General features: G+C 52.0%; 1 protein-coding gene across 1 annotated transcript; it reads left to right on the top strand.

The window, feature by feature from the left end:
• The first annotated feature begins 5876 nt into the window (after window positions 1–5876).
• LOC133352038 (T-cell acute lymphocytic leukemia protein 1-like) lies at window positions 5877–16972 on the top strand. The gene is made up of 3 exons (XM_061567750.1): window positions 5877–6562; window positions 15496–15587; window positions 16450–16972. Exons 1-3 carry the CDS (start codon window positions 6054–6056, stop codon window positions 16962–16964), a joined length of 1116 nt encoding a protein of 371 aa, XP_061423734.1. The 5' UTR covers window positions 5877–6053; the 3' UTR covers window positions 16965–16972.
• The last annotated feature ends 344 nt before the right edge of the window (window positions 16973–17316 follow it).

A 17316-nucleotide genomic window follows, 5' to 3' on the forward strand; every position in this document is an offset into this window, starting at 1 on the left:
TGCTTTGCCATTGAGAGAGAAACTGAAATAAAGAGAGAAAAGAGCCGAGTGCTTGTTTAGGCTAAGCTGATTATGTTAATTAGCGACTAATGATATGCCGACATGACCTAAACCGACGGAGGGAGAGAGACGGAGGAGAGAGAGCAGAGTTGCCACCAGACATTTGATGTATGGGGGCGGCGATTCAAGCGTTTATGCCACCACGTCCCTCACCAAACACGGCGCTGACCAGCGCGGTGAAGTATGGTCAAACAACCCCCGCCCGCAACCTCCGATTATCACGGTCGGCTACGTGCGGTGCGAAAGAAGTTCAACATACACGTGCATACATCCAGCAGCGGATTATTTACAAACGGCTGTAAATGATAAATGCCGTGCAATGATGATCATGCAAGGCTGTGATTTTACTTTAGAATTATTTTATTTGATCAAATGTTTAATCTATGCCACTGCATACAGTAAAATTTACATTTGCGGTGAAGTGTGTTCGTCATGAGTTGGCAATTTAAAGTCATTTTGTACCGTTAAACAACTTTACATATTCAATCTCGTGTACCCAATACACTTGAACAAAGGTCCCCCGTATAGCCTTCACAGACCGTTGGGGCAAGTGCTGTGAGCGAGTAGCACCTATTAAGGCCGCCACGGCTGACCAGCGCCACGCCCGGCCGCCTTTGTCTTCCCGAGCGGCGATGTTATAACTTCGCACCACTCGTTTGAGGCTGAGTCGACCTAGGGGAGGCCCAGGATCGGATCAGATAATTGCCACTAGTGTGTTGGCCGTGAGCGGGAATCGAACTCAGGTCGCAGGGTTCGTAGCGCAGCGCTCCCACACACAAAATTGTACAAAGACAAAGATCCCCCGTATAGCCTTCACGCTTGTACACACACGTGTGTGCACAGACATTCATTCTATTTAGGTGATCGGTGTCGCAGTGGTTAGCGCAACTGCGCTCAGAAGCCGTCCACCTGGGTTCAATTCCCGGCCACGGCTACCATCAGTCGCAAGCGTAAACTAGAACCCGTATTTGGGCATGCCCTAGGTCGACTCAGCCATAAATGAGTACCTGGTGCAGTCTGTGGCCATACCACCTCCTGATATGTATGTTGAACTTCTTTCGCACCGTACGAAGCCAACCGCGCTAATCGGAGGTGCTGAAATGTGATCTGCTCACTAACAACGCCTTACACGATAGGCCTTCTTTCTCAGTGGGCATATCTGTGACATAGATCTCTCTATATAGATGTGCGCTCGCGTTTGAGACTCATTGAATTGTGTACAATACAGCGAGTCACTCGTTAAAAGCTTACTGGGGTCCCAGTATGGTTCGGCTCACGGTGTCATCATGGAAAGTACTTTATCTCCAACTCCCTCGCCTGGTATACAGGAGGTCATGGGCTCGATCCAGACACTGACGCCTACTTGCATATTTGGGGTTGTGCGGTGTTTCTCTCCTCGCTGTCGCGTGGATTCTTCTCCGGGTCCTCCGGTTTCCCCCCGTGCACATTCAGAATCAACATCACGCGTTTGGGGTGTTTGGCTGCTCTAATTTCCACGCGATAAGCCACTTCGTTGAGCGATCATTTGTGGTCGGGTCGCTTCTGAAAAAGAGCTACGTATCTCAGTGGGCCTTGCCTGGTAGTATAAAACAAAATGTTTAGTTTAGTTTACGTATGTAAAACGTACTCGTCAGCACATTATCCGATGACGTTGCTGCGTTGGCAGTGGCGCACAGGCACAAACAACAACAACAACAACAAACTCCACACATTCGTCAACAACAGTCTGGCCTTTAAAAGAAAAAAATATGTACAAATCAGATAGCGGTATTAATCGTAAAGTGAAGACGTATTTGCGAAATTACGTAAAAGGAGGAGACGTAAATTGGGGTCTTACTGCACATGTATATAATAAGAAACGTTTCGGGACATGGCCCTTCATATAATGAAAATAAATGTTGTATGCACGAATACACGTTTGTGTGCTATTAAGAAGAGCCAATGTTCGAAACCTCGCTAGTGATATATTTGAGCTCTCCCTCGATGATAAAGCCGTGTGTGTCTGTGTGGCTGATGGTGGTGCCGTCTGTGTGGCTGATGATGATGGTGGTGGTGTCTGTGTGGCTGATGATGGTGGTGTCTGTGTGGCTGATGATGATGGTGGTGCCGTCTGTGTGGCTGATGATGATGGTGGTGGTGGTGTCTGTGAGGCTGATGATGGTGGTGTCTGTGTGGGGGCTACTTTCTGATGTTCTTTCTGATGATGATGGTGGTGGTGGTGCTCGTGATGATGGCAATGACGCCTGCATTGCTTCGGATGCTGCTGCTGATAATGATGTTTGTCTTACTGCTGGCGCTGATGATGGTGAGTCAGTTGCTGCTGCTGCTTCTGCTGATGTATTTGTCGCTTCTGATGATAATGATAACGACGATGTTGTAGTGTTTGTTGCTCTTGATGATGTATGTTGCCGTTTTTGCTGCTGCCGATACTTCTACTGCTGATACCGCTGCAATCGCTACTAAAGTGTGTATTGCTACTGCTGCCGCCGCTGCTGCTGCTGATGATGCTGATGAGAACAGAGGAAGGAGAGAGGGAAGGACTCCGGGTGGTGCAGGATGACTCGAGTCCGTGGTCCGGGCAAGAGTTGGAGACTCATCAACCACGACCCGTGACCCCGGTCACGATCTCCCCACCGGACACGATCTCCCCACCGCGACTGCTGCCACCAACATCACGACTACTTTTGCAATTTCGACTATCGCGATTTTTATTGCTGCTGCTGCTACCGCTACTACCGCAACGGCCTCCGCTACTACTGCAACTCCTGTCCCACGACTGCAATAACAACTGCTCCTGCTGCTGTTGCTGCTGCAACTGCTACTCCTGCGACTACTATCCCCACTGCTGCAACTGCTGCTGCCGCTACTACTACCGCAGTAGATACAACTGCTGTTGAAGCCGTTACATCTGTTACCAATGCGACTGCTGCCGCTACTGCTGCAACACCGACTGGGGGATAACAACTGCCGGAAAGTTTAGGGAATCTCCCCGTCGCCCCTTTCAACCAAGCAAGCAACTCGCCCTGATTCCAATCCCTCCACCCAAACTTCCCTCCCTCTCCCTCTATTCCTCCCTCCTTTTATCCCTCACCCCCCCCCTCTCCCTGATTCCCCATCCCTCCCTCCCTCCCCTCAATCAATCCCTCCATCCCTCAATCAATCCCTCCATCCCCTCAATCAATCCCTCCCTCCCCTCAATCAATCCCTCCCTCCCCTCAATCAATCCCTCCATCCCCTCAATCAATCCCTCCCCTCAATCAATCCCTCCATCCCCTCAATCAATCCCTCCCCTCAATCAATCCCTCCATCCCCTCAATCAATCCCTCCCCTCAATCAATCCCTCCCCTCAATCAATCCCTCCATCCCCTCAATCCCTCCCTCCCCTCAATCAATCCCTCCATCCCCTCAATCAATCCCTCCCTCCCCTCAATCAATCCCTCCATCCCCTCAATCAATCCCTCCCTCCCCTCAATCAATCCCTCCATCCCCTCAATCAATCCCTCCCCTCAATCAATCCCTCCATCCCCTCAATCAATCCCTCCCCTCAATCAATCCCTCCATCCCCTCAATCAATCCCTCCCCTCAATCAATCCCTCCCCTCAATCAATCCCTCCATCCCCTCAATCCCTCCCTCCCCTCAATCAATCCCTCCATCCCCTCAATCAATCCCTCCCTCCCCTCAATCAATCCCTCCCTCCCCTCAATCAATCCCTCCATCCCCTCAATCAATCCCTCCCTCCCCTCAATCAATCCCTCCCTCCCCTCAATCAATCCCTCCATCCCCTCAATCAATCCCTCCCCTCAATCAATCCCTACCCCTCCCCTCAATCAATCCCTCCATCCCCTCAATCAATCCCTACCCCTCCCCTCAATCAATCCCTCCCCTCAATCAATCCCTACCCCTCCCCTCAATCAATCCCTCCATCCCCTCAATCAATCCCTCCCCCTCCCCTCAATCAATCCCTCCCCTCAATCAATCCCTCCATCCCCTCAATCAATCCCTCCCCTCAATCAATCCCTCCATCCCCTCAATCCCTCCCTCCCCTCAATCAATCCCTCCATCCCCTCAATCAATCCCTCCCTCCCCTCAATCAATCCCTCCCTCCCCTCAATCAATCCCTCCATCCCCTCAATCAATCCCTCCATCCCCTCAATCAATCCCTCCCCTCAATCAATCCCTACCCCTCCCCTCAATCAATCCCTCCATCCCCTCAATCAATCCCTACCCCTCCCCTCAATCAATCCCTCCCCTCAATCAATCCCTACCCCTCCCCTCAATCAATCCCTCCCTCCCCTCAATCAATCCCTCCCCCTCCCCTCAATCAATCCCTCCCCTCAATCAATCCCTACCCCTCCCCTCAATCAATCCCTCCATCCCCTCAATCAATCCCTACCCCTCCCCTCAATCAATCAATCCCTCCCCTCAATCAATCCCTCCATCCCCTCAATCAATCCCTCCCTCCCCTCAATCAATCCCTCCCTCCCCTCAATCAATCCCTCCATCCCCTCAATCAATCCCTCCATCCCCTCAATCAATCCCTCCCCTCAATCAATCCCTACCCCTCCCCTCAATCAATCCCTCCATCCCCTCAATCAATCCCTACCCCTCCCCTCAATCAATCCCTCCCCTCAATCAATCCCTACCCCTCCCCTCAATCAATCCCTCCATCCCCTCAATCAATCCCTACCCCTCCCCTCAATCAATCCCTCCCCTCAATCAATCCCTACCCCTCCCCTCAATCAATCCCTCCATCCCCTCAATCAATCCCTACCCCTCCCCTCAATCAATCAATCCCTCCCCTCAATCAATCCCTCCATCCCCTCAATCAATCCCTCCATCCCCTCAATCAATCCCTCCCTCCCCTCAATCAATCCCTCCATCCCCTCAATCATTCCCTCCATCCCCTCAATCAATCCCTCCCTCCCCTCAATCAATCCCTCCATCCCTCAATCAATCCCTCCATCCCCTCAATCAATCCCTCCCTCCCCTCAATCAATCCCTCCATCCCCTCAATCAATCCCTCCATCCCCTCAATCAATCCCTCCCTCCCCTCAATCAATCCCTCCCTCCCCTCAATCAATCCCTCCATCCCCTCAATCATTCCCTCCATCCCCTCAATCAATCCCTCCATCCCCTCAATCAATCCCTCCCCTCAATCAATCCCTACCCCTCCCCTCAATCAATCCCTCCATCCCCTCAATCAATCCCTACCCCTCCCCTCAATCAATCCCTCCCCTCAATCAATCCCTACCCCTCCCCTCAATCAATCCCTCCATCCCCTCAATCAATCCCTACCCCTCCCCTCAATCAATCAATCCCTCCCCTCAATCAATCCCTCCATCCCCTCAATCAATCCCTCCATCCCCTCAATCATTCCCTCCCTCCCTCAATCAATCCCTCCATCCCTCAATCAATCCCTCCATCCCCTCAATCAATCCCTCCATCCCCTCAATCATTCCCTCCATCCCCTCAATCAATCCCTCCCCCCCTCAATCAATCCCTCCATCCCCTCAATCAATCCCTCCATCCCCTCAATCATTCCCTCCATCCCCTCAATCAATCCCTCCCTCCCTCAATCAATCCCTCCATCCCCTCAATCAATCCCTCCATCCCCTCAATCAATCCCTCCATCCCCTCAATCAATCCCTCCCTCCCTCAATCAATCCCTCCATCCCTCAATCAATCCCTCCCTCCCCTCAATCAATCCCTCCATCCCCTCAATCATTCCCTCCATCCCCTCAATCAATCCCTCCCCCCCTCAATCAATCCCTCCATCCCCTCAATCAATCCCTCCCTCCCCTCAATCAATCCCTCTCCTCAATCAATCCATCCATCCCCGCTCTCTGCCTCCCTCCACACCCCCATAAATCCCTCACTGCATCCATCCCTCCCCACATCCCTTCCTCCTTGCCATCCCTTCCAACCCCCTTACCTCCACCCCAGCCTTCCGCAACACCCCCCCCTCCACCACCACCACTCACGCCGCCAGGAAATGGAAACCACTCCACCACCACCACCACCGCCCCTGTCCGTGCCAGCGAGCGGAGGCGCGGAGCGAGAGTCACGCAGCAGCGTCTCTCCCCAGGGACCCCCCGCAGCCTCGGCGGGGGGCGGAGAAGCGACCGCGGGAGGAGCGGGAGGAGGAGGAGGAGGATCGGTAGCCAGGGAGACGGCACCACTGCGCTCCCACGCTCACTCCATAAGTAGGGGGGGCGCCAGACCCGACGCGTTCAGCCCCGCGGAGCTCGGATCACCGCTCGCGGAGCAGCAGCCGCCGGCCGAGAATCATCATCACCATCACCACCACCATCATCACCATCATCACAATCATCGCGGACATCAGCATCATCAGCAGCAGCAGCATCAGCAGCAGCAGCAGCGAGCGATGCCGATGCCGACTGTGGCGTCGAGTTTGTCACCGCTGGTGCCCGCTACCCACGCGACCATGCTCTACCCCGGCGTGCCAGCTCCTTACTCTGAGCACGCCCTTGGGCTGGACAGGTATGTGCGTGTGTCAGTGTGTGTGTCAGTGTGTGTGTGTGTATGTCAGTGTGTGTGTATGTCAGTGTGTGTGTATGTCAGTGTGTGTGTGTGTCAGTGTGCGCATGTCAATTTGTGTGTGTCAGTGTGCGTATGTCAGTGTGTGTGTGTCAGTGTGCGTATGTCAGTGTGTATGTGTCAGTGTGCGTGTATCAGTGTGTGTGTGTCAGTGTGCGTGTGTCAGTGTGTGTGTGTCAGTGTGTGTGTGTGTCAGTGTGTGTCAGTGTGTGTGTGTATGTCAGTGTGTGTGTGTGTCAGTGTGTGTGTATGTCAGTGTGTGTGTGTGTCAGTGTGCGCATGTCAATTTGTGTGTGTCAGTGTGCGTATGTCAGTGTGTGTGCGTCAGTGTGCGTATGTCAGTGTGTGTGTGTCAGTGTGCGTATGTCAGTGTGTGTGCGTCAGTGTGCGTATGTCAGTGTGTGTGTGTCAGTGTGCGTATGTCAGTGTGCGTGTGTCAGTGTGTGTGTGTGTCAGTGTGTGTGTGTGTCAGTGTGTGTGTGTCAGTGTGTGTGTGAGTCAGTGTGTGTGTGTGTGTCAGTGTGTGTGTGTGTCAGTGTGTGCGTGAGTCAGTGTGTGTGTCAGTGTGTGTGTGTCAGTGTCGGTGTCAGTGTGTGTCAGTGTCGGTGTCAGTGTGTGTGTCAGTGTGTGTCAGTGTGTGTGTGTCAGTGTGTGTGTGTCAGTGTGTGTGCGTGTCAGTGTGTGTGTGAGTCAGTGTGTGTGTCAGTGTGTGTGTGTCAGTGTGTGTGTGTGTGTCAGTGTGTGTGTGTCAGTGTGTGTCAGTGTCGGTGTCAGTGTGTGTGTGTCAGTGTCAGAGTGGGGAGTGGTAGTGTTAGGAGCTAGCGCGCTGCGCTACGAACCCGGCGACCCGAGTTCGATTCCCGCTCACGGCCACCAACACCACGTGACGACTATCTGAACTGGTCGTGGGCCTCCCCTGAGTGGAGTACCTGGAGCGGTGTGGAAACATCGGGCGCGGTGCTGGCCACCCACCCCCTCGTGTGCCATATCGGCCTTCATAGGTGCTCGCTAACAGCACTTGTCCCCAACAGTTTGTTTGTGTTATACGGGGGATCTTTGCAATTGTGTATTTGTGTGCGAAAGTAAGTGAGTGTGTGTGTGAGAGTGTGTGTGTGTGAGTGTGTGAGTGCGTGTGTGAGTGTGTGAGTGCGTGCGTGAGTGTGTGTGTGAGTGTGTGTGTGAGTGAGTGTGTGAGTGAGTGTGTGTGTGAGTGTGTGTGAGAGTGTGTGTGTGTGAGTGTGTGTGTGAGTGTGTGTGTGAGTGCGTGCGTGAGTGTGTGTGTGTATGTGTGAGAGTGTGTGTGTGAGTGTGTGTGTGAGTGTTTGTGTGAGTGTGTGAGTGTGTGTGTGTGAGTTTGTGTGAGTGTGTGTTAGTGAGTGTGTGTGTGAGTGTTCGCTGACAGCAACAAGTGCTCTTTAACAGGACTTGTCCCAACAGCCTTGAAAAGGCTTTCCGGGGGATCTTTGTCTTTTTCTGAGTGTGTTTGTGTTCATACACGTGTGCGTGCGAGAGACAGGGATTGCGCGTATCACCGTTTGTTGATGAATGAGTATATCTATATGGAGAGCGGTGGTGTAGCGTTTAGCAGACTGCGCTCCGAACCTGACGATCCGAGTTCGACTCCCCGCTCACGGATAACACCAGAGACGATTATCTTCTCCCCAATCTTGGGCCACCCCGAGGTCGACTCAGCCTCAAATGAGTACCCCCGGGAGACAAAGGCGGCCGGGCGTGGCTGCTTGACCACCCACCCCCTCGTGCGTCGTGCCGGCCTTCATCGATGCAGCTCGCTGACAGCACTTGCCCCAACAGTCTGTTAAGGCTACACGGGGGATCTTTGCATTGTGCGTGTGTGTGCGCGCTAACAGCACCTACCCCAACAGTCTATACGCTAAACGGGTGATTGTGTGCGTTGAAAGCTCTTCAAGTGCTCTCTGTGATTCCACAACGAACACTCGAGTTGCGGAAATTACGACGCGGTTATTAACCCTGCAAGTACAGACCGCGGTCTGGACTGTGAACCTAGCCACATGAGTTCGATTCCCGGCCTCGTGGCTAACCATCAGTGGCGAGTGATATCCGACACGGAGTGGGAAGGCCTTCATCTCGCAGTGGATTGTTATGAACTATCTCATGTACCAGGTAAAGCCCACTGAGCTATTTAGCTTTTTTCCAAAAGCGACCTGGCCACAAATGATAGCTCAACGAAGTGGCTATTCATGTGGATATTTATAGCAGCCAAATACTCTAAACGCATGATTCTAAATGCGGATGGGAAAAAACCGGAGGACCCGGAGAAAAATCCACGCGACCACGAAGAAAACACGCAAACTCCAAATATACAGCAGCAGGCGTCAGGGTCAGGATCGATCTCACGACCTCCTGTATACCAGGCGAGGGAGATAACATCTCGCCACCGTGGCGTTGTATTCTCGATTTTATTATAAACCTAACCCTCCCCCGGACCTCCGATCAGCATGGTTGGCTTGGTGCGATGCGAAAGAAGTTCCACATACATAAGTACATAAACACAAAAAGCAGCTCTTCAGAAATTCGTTTTAAAATTTGATGATTAAAAAGTGGATAGCTCCCGAGGCTACCTAATATCGGAAGGAAGAGCGTTCCAGCCGCCGCTGCTGCTGGATGAGCGGAGTTTTGCGTGATGGTTTAATTCTCCTCGGCGAGATCGGCGAGGTATTGTAGTTAATTTGTGGCAAGCAACTTTGTGTGTGTAATGAGTGCGCGTGTTGATGGCGACACGAGCTCCTGCCTCTATCTCTACGGATCTCCCTCCGCCTCCTCCCCGATATCATCGTTTGCTCCCATCATCATCATCATCGTCGTCATCATCATCGTCATCATCATCATCATCGTCATCATCGTTATCATCATCATCATCGTCATCATCATCGTCATCATCATCATCGTCATCATCATTGTCATCATCATCATCATTGTCATCATCATCATCATCGTCATCATCGGCATCATCATCGTCATCGTCATCATCGTCATCATCATCATCGTCATCATCATTGTCATAATCATCATCATTGTCATCATCATCATCGTCATCATCATCGTCATCATCATCATCGTCATCATCATCTTCATCATCATCATCGTCATCATCATCATCATCGTCATCATCATCGTCATCATCATCATCATCGCGGTGCCCTTTCTACCCGTGCTCTCCCCATCTCATTCCCAGGTCTCTCTCTTTGATTCAGGTGCATTTAGGATCAGCCTTGTTAATGTTCGGTTTGATATTTTCGCAGATAACCCCCACTGGGTAACGAATGCTCATCTTCGATGGGGATCGAATTACATAAAAAGTTACGAGTTGCTTATTATGCATTCGCCGATTAAAACATAATCCCTTGCAACATTGTAATGCCAAATTCCTACATATGGACCTAATGGCGGGACCCCGGGGTCAACATAAGCGGCTCTCGCATAAACTGCGTTGCGACGTTATTTTATGTCTGTTGAAAGCGAACGACACGGCAATCTATTCCTCTCGACGAGCTCTACACGATGCGCTAGTCAAAGTTTAAAAGTTTTCTTTCTTCTGCGCATTCGTCCTCGCCGCTGCGCTTGGACGACACGACAACAGAACGACCCGCGCCAGGCGGGTCGCGGCGTTCATGTGCGCGGTGGGACGGAGTCGCCAAAAATAAATTAGTTCAAATCTAGAATAAATGAGTTAATTACCATTTTGACTTCCGTTTATTCGTGACCCCGGGGTCCCGCCATAAGGTTCATATGTACAACTACGTCTGTACACTATGGTGTGTGTTTGTATGTTAACACAATGCATGTTTTGATATATATATAAAACTACATTCTACAGACATTACAGGATATTCCTGCAACGCAGATCAATACTACCCAGTAAACATGCAACGTTGCATGAACCGTTGCACGAACGTTGCATCCGGCCAGTCAACTTTGGCCCAACGTTTACACGTTTACTGCTTAGAATCGTCCACGTGTATACAAACATAGAATAAATAAATAAATATAAAGCTATGCCATTTGCCAATCCACTGCTGGATGAAGGCCTCCCCATGCCTGGTCTGTCTCTGGGGGCTATTCGACCATACTTCACCACGCTGGTCAGTTCAGGTTGCAAGTAAGTTGGTTAGGCTCAGGACCCGCTCAGGATGATCGCTGTCCACTCGTGTTCGCCGTGACCGCACATCGAGCTCAGATGGCCGGATTCAAAACGCACTGCGCTAACCACTGCGCCGACGCAATATCATTCTCGACAACAACATCATCATCAGCAGTAGCGTGACCGCGTGGGGCAGGCTAGGGGGGTGCCTTGCCTGCCCTGCCCCCCCCTGTTGGCCAAAGCTACGAGTTGGGGGCCCCCTTGACAACCAGCATGAGAAATGTTTAGAACAACAGTGTAAAAAAAACGCCCAACACATTTTCTTTGAAAGCGCGGTTTAAATGTATTTTCATGAAATTGCTTTTAACTTACGTTCCGCGTTTTATTTTATTTTAATTCGAGCAGTTGCGTTTGACTTCCGCAAATTGCGCCTGACCGATTGCCGCACCCCCCCCCCCCCCCCGAGCTGATACATGTCATTAACCACGCCACCGATCATCAGCAGCCGCGGTCCATCCACTGCTGGATGAATGGCTCTCTCATCCCAAGCCTCCGCCATCTCTCGCGTGCCCCAAGATTGTCCGCGCCCATGTGAATGATACTTTGCTGTGATGATATTGCTGCTGCTGCTGAATTGGCACAGTGTCAAGTCAATGTAAAATTTTGTTGCTTTAACTCGTGACCCCTTGCTGGCACAAATCGGCCACCCAGAGCACCAGTGGAGGAGCACACACGATAGCAACGCTCAACAGATTCGTTCATGATATTCCCTTTAAAGATATATATATAAAATAGGCGACGTTTCAGGCAATGGCCCATCTTTATATATTGACGTGCTATGAAGATGGGCGATTGCCCGAAACGTCGCCCATTATATACGTATTCATTCTAAGGCCATACAGTATTATTGAAAACCGTGTTGAGTTTTATTGTTAATTTCATATAAAGCATACAGTTAATATACTAATTGGGAACACACGAATTCTGCTTGTCGCTACGTTCCTGAGCTATACGTCATGCTGCCTAAACACCGAGGTGTCAGAAAACGGCAACTATTGCCAATGAAACCAAGCGTATGTACGTATGTTGAACTTCTTTCGCACCGTACGTAGCCAACCGCGCTAATCACAGGTGCGGGGGGAGGGGGTGGAAGGACACCAACCGAAAAACACCAACAACAAAATGAATCGGGGAACGAGCTGTCGGTGAAGAAGGAGAAGTCGCGTGCCTAGCGCTCGCTTCTCGAGCACTGCCCCATGCATGGTGAAGTATGGTCAAATAACACCCCACCCCCCCCCCCACCACGACGACGTGGGGGGGAGGCGCCTCTCATCCAGCGGGAGGTTGACAGCAGCGACGCACGTGTGTCCGTCGTGCTTCCCCGCTGGAGGGCAGCACACGACTCGCACGGCCACTGCTTGAGACGCCGACTAGACCGGCGTTCTTAAATCATTTTTAGAGGGAGGGGAGGAAGACTTTTGCCAATAAGACATCACCAGCGTGAGGACCGCCACACGTTTGAAACCACATGTGGGTTTGACAGCACGACGATGATGATGATGATGGAAGGTGAAGAACAGGTCTGTCTTTCCGACAGACCTGTTCTTCACCTGAGGACGGCTGCTTGCGTTGTGGCCGAAACGTCGTGAGAATTATTTTATTGGTTTATTTTAATTTTATTATTTCCCTTCTACGTGACTTTACCGAAAGAACCAAGAAGATGAATCCCTGCAGTCACGAAAGCTTTAAATCGAAATTCCTCGTGATTTGACAGGGGGCCGCACTAAAGGCCACCAGGGGCTATCCGTGGTCCGCAGGCCTTGCAATGAAGGCCACTGACTTATAACGGTACTTTGATGGCCGTGACTCATCATCACCCATCATCCAGCCGTGGTCGATCCACTGCTGGATGATGGAGGACCTCCCCATGCCTCACAAGGCACTCGCTAGGCGCCTGCAACGCGGGACGATTTCGTCGCTCCATCTCTCGGCGAGCGTACCCGAGCTCTCGGTTGGCACTCACAGGATCGTGACAATCTGGTGATTTTCTAGACGGGGCTGGGACAGCTGAAAGTGAGCACAATCATGAGCCACTCTGTTTAACACGTAGTAGGCTTTCGCGACCAATATAATCCATAATACAGGGTTTTTGGCGGGTTAGATCGCTTAAATATATAAACGTGTCGAAGCTGGTTGTAATTACTGGCGAAACGTCGTGCTCAGATTGTAAATGTTGTGGCTTGGCTCTCCAAAACTATACAGCCAGTTAATACGACAAATCGTTAACCTTAAATACCCAGTCGTTTGTAAAAGTTGAAGGCGGTATAGTACTATGGTAATAGAGCAAGTGCAGAATCACTGAACCCGAATTGATAGCTTGAAAGCATTTAGCGCGGGGCCCTTGAAAGTGCGTGGCCCGTAGCATATGTAGCTACGTTCACTACGATGATAACCCGGCTCTGTTCCCACCACTGATGTTAACCGCGACCATCTGGAGTCGAACTCGGGTGTGGCCTGGTTCGTAGCGCACTGCGGCAGCCACGTGGCCTCTGCCTCATACAAAGACAAAAGCCCCCCCCCCCCGAATAACCGTGACAGACGTTGTTAGCCTTATTCACCGGCGCTGGGGGAACACGGCTCCCGATTTCAATACCCACTCGCGAACGGCATACATCGGTGACGAGTGTCTGACACCGGTCGCGGTCCTCCTTTAGGTGAGCTCAGCCTTAAATGAGTACCTGTGTAAATTTTGACTTAAAACTTTCGCGACTGCAGGAATTCATATTCTTGGTTCTTTCGGTAAAGTCGCGTAGATATAAAAATGAAAATGATAAAATAAAAATAATACATTATTTTAAAATAATTATTTTTAAATTATTATTTTTATTTGATTATTTCCATTTTATTTCTACGCGACTTTACCGAAAGAACCAATAATATGAGTACCTGTGTGCTCGCGGGTTAACATCAGAACTCCGAGGGTGACGGTGGTAAAAACAAAGACAGCCCAGCCTTGCGTGGCGTTCGCCCAGGGGTCGTCAGTGCGAGACGTTGGGGTCCTCCATTTAAAATAAAATAAAAACCCGTCTGAAAGCAGCTTCTTTAAAGAGCCGCCGCACGCGACTCTGCAGCCGCGGCTTTTGGCGATCCGCGTGTGAGCCGCTAACACCATCCTATCGCGAATCTCTCCAGCCGTGTGTCATAATATTCACTCGCTAACCCCCTACCACCCCTACAGTCTATGCTCGATATCTTTGCCTTTGTGATATCTTTGTCTTCCGCATGCATATACATAAGGACTTAGGTTGAGACTGTCCCGGGGCGCAAGGACCCACAGTGTAACTGGGAGTGGGGGGTGGGTGCCTCAGACACAAAGCGAGAGGGGTGACACAGACATCTGCCTCGGCTCACGAGGGCTTGGCGAATTCGCAACAAGGAGGCCGTCAACAGCGAGCCCCCCCCCCCCCCAGAATGAGCGCGTGACACTTGGCGTGAATACTTCACGCGAACACTTCGCCCCCCTCTTCTCGATCTCCCAAGAGCTCTTGAAGAGGTGGCGGCGGCGGTGCTGGTGGCCGTGATGGGTTGGTGGATGGGGATTGGTTATGGGCGCCACGGTGGCTTGGAGATGTTAACTACCTCGCCTGGTATGCAGGAGCTCGTGGGTTCGATCCCGACCCTGACGCCTGCTGCTGTATATTTGGAGTTTGCGTGTCTCTCTCTCCGTGGTTGCGTGGATTTTTCTCCGTGTTCTTCGATTTTCCCTCCACATTTTAGAATCAGCATCACGCATTTAGGGTATTTGGCTGCTGGTCCACATTGCCACGTGATGAGCCACTTCGTTGCGTCATCATTTGTGGCCAGGTCGCTTCTGACAAAAGAGCTACGTAGCTCAGTGGGCCGTATCTGGTAAAAGTAAAAATATAATAAAAGTTTAGTTTATATAGGGGGGCGGTAGGGTTGGTTATGGGAGGGGTGTTATTGTGGAGGGTAGCTCGCGGTGTGATGGTGGGGGCTGTGGGCAGGTCTGGGAGGGATGGAGGAGGGTGCGTGGTAGTGGTTGCTGGTGGTTGAATGTTAACGCGCGCTCATGTAGAGAGGAGAGAATTACTCATCACAAAATAATCCTTGAAACAAGCCTGACGCTGCTGCTGCTGATGATGATGATACACTGAATGTCGAAACTAGTCCAAGCGAGTTTGCTGCTGGTGTGGCACCAGTGCTGCTGAAGTTGTGAACTCGCAGAAGGCCGCTTGGCTTATGGGATGTGTACAAGAAAAGACATAGAAATGCAACATTTGTATGTATGCATATTAAAAAAAAATTGCACCGTACATAACCAACCGTACTTATAGGAGATGCGGGGAAGGACAATAAACTAAACATTAAAGCAGTTCTAAAGAAATGAATTTTCAATTTAGATTATTTAAAAGTGCACAGATCCAGTGGATTCCTAATATCGGAATGAAGATCGTTCCAGACGGCCGCAGAAGCGCATCGGACTCAGCCTCAAATGAGTAGCTGGTGCGGGGTGTAATCATCGCCGCTGGGGAGACAAAGGCGGCCGGGGGTAGTTCCGGCCACCCCACCTTCTCGTGACCCGTGCCGGCCTTCATATGTACTCGCTAACATCACTCGCCCCAACAGCCTGTTAAGGCTACACGAGGGATCGTTGTTCTACATCTATACGTATTTATTACGCGTGGCCGTGAGAGATGGATGGCTAACGTCGATGATGTGGTGTGTATGTGTGTAGCGGATTCGGTCCTGCCCAGCCAACCTTCACAGTGCTGCAGCCAAACGGACTGAAGAGGAGACCCGCTCCCTATGACCTGGAGTACAACGAGGGTAAGCAACCACGCAGAGACCCCAGGAGAGCACTGCACTGGTGTAAAATAACAATTAGATTTGTACTCATTTAAATGGATTTACTTGTTTATCCAGGATAGCCGCACTGAGTCACAGAACTCATTTTGAGGAAGGTGCTGCCGCTACATTGGGTTTACATTTGTAAGATGTGTCCATCCGAATCAAGTGTCGAAGGCTCGCTGGCAATGTGGTCACGGGACAGACCCAGGTGCCATGGGTTGTCTGCTGTGCCAGGCTAGGTGCAGGAGGAGACCACGGGACAGACCCAGGTGCCATGGGTTGACTGCTGTGCCAGGCTAGGTGCAGGAGGAGACCACGGGACAGACCTAGGTGCCATGGGTTGACTGCTGTGCCAGGCTAGGTGGAGGAGGAGACCACGGGACAGACCCAGGAGCCATGGGTTGACCGCTGTGCCAGGCTAGGTGCAGGAGGAGGTAACGGGACAGACCCAGGGTGCCATGGGTTGACTGCTGTGCCAGGCTAGGTGCAGGAGGATGCCACGGGGTAGACCCAGGAGCCATGGGTTGACTGCTGTGCCAGGCTAGGTGCAGGAGGAGACCACGGGACAGACCCAGGAGCCATGGGTTGACTGCTGTGCCAGGCTAGGTGCAGGAGGAGACCACGGGACAGACCCAGGAGCCATGGGTTGATTGCTGTGCCAGCTAGGTGCAGGAGGTCATGGGGCAGACCCAGCAGGTGCGTTGACTGACGACTGGCAGGATGAACCAGCTGCTCCCCCTGCACACAAACGGAGAGACTCGCAAAGTCCCTCGTGCGAAGGCAGGCTACCACGACCCGCTCACGCCAAACGACTCCCCCACCCCCCTCCACTCCACCCCAGGTCCCATCGTGAAAACCCCGCGGCGAATCTTCACCAACAGCCGCGAGCGATGGCGTCAGCAGAACGTGAACGGCGCGTTCGCCGACCTGCGCAAGCTCATCCCGACTCACCCGCCCGACAAGAAGCTGAGCAAGAACGAGATCCTGAGACTCGCCATGCGCTACATCACATTCCTCGACCGCCTCCTGCGCGACCAGACCGCGGGCCAAACCGGGCCCTCCATCGCGCACGGGTCCGGGAACGGCCTGATGACGATGGGTGGCGGCGGAGGGATCAACCAGATCACCTCCACCACCTCCTCCTCGCCACCGCCGCCGCCGCTGCAGCCGGGATCGAACCGGGACGTGCGCGGCTCGATGGTGGATGACGCGGCGGCTGCGGCTGCGGGGAGGGACGACGAAGCGTCGGAGGACGTGGCGTCGCCCTGGTCGAGCTGCGGCAGCTGCTGCGACGGTGGGACGGGGTCGCCGGGGAGTTTGTGCGACGAGAGGAGTCAGCATCAACACCAGCGGTGACCTTCTCCTCCGCCACCACCAGCACCATCGTCATCGTCATCATCAGCAGCGTCGTCAGCCGTGATATATCCACTGCTGGATGAAGGACTCACAATTGACTACACCAACACGCACGGTTGCGCGGTGCGCCTTTGGTTGTATCCGCAAATTTATGAACGGATGAATGAATACTGCAACAATAACAACAACAACAACAGCAATTGCCGTCAATTGGCGGTGACGTCACCGCGGCGCTTGTGCCAGGCTAGGTTTACATTGGCCATAAAGAAGTAAATACAATGGTACACATAAAAAAAATACGCAGACACGTGGCTTTAACAGAGCTACGGCGAGGGGAAGCTAGTTTCGGGCC

Source organism: Lethenteron reissneri, chromosome 39, assembly GCF_015708825.2.
Source record: "Lethenteron reissneri isolate LAM-NWPU_2019-01 chromosome 39, ASM1570882v1, whole genome shotgun sequence".
Taxonomy (NCBI): domain Eukaryota; kingdom Metazoa; phylum Chordata; class Hyperoartia; order Petromyzontiformes; family Petromyzontidae; genus Lethenteron; species Lethenteron reissneri.

What these genes read in the sequence shown, in the direction of transcription:
- LOC133352038 (XM_061567750.1), top strand. Translation starts at nt 6,054, where the DNA reads ATGGAAACCACTCCACCACCACCACCACCGCCCCTGTCCGTGCCAGCG. An exon ending in CACGCCCTTGGGCTGGACAG is followed by an intron (nt 6,563 to 15,495) that starts GTATGTGCGTGT and finishes GTATGTGTGTAG; the next exon opens with CGGATTCGGTCCTGCCCAGC. An exon ending in TGACCTGGAGTACAACGAGG is followed by an intron (nt 15,588 to 16,449) that starts GTAAGCAACCAC and finishes ACTCCACCCCAG; the next exon opens with GTCCCATCGTGAAAACCCCG.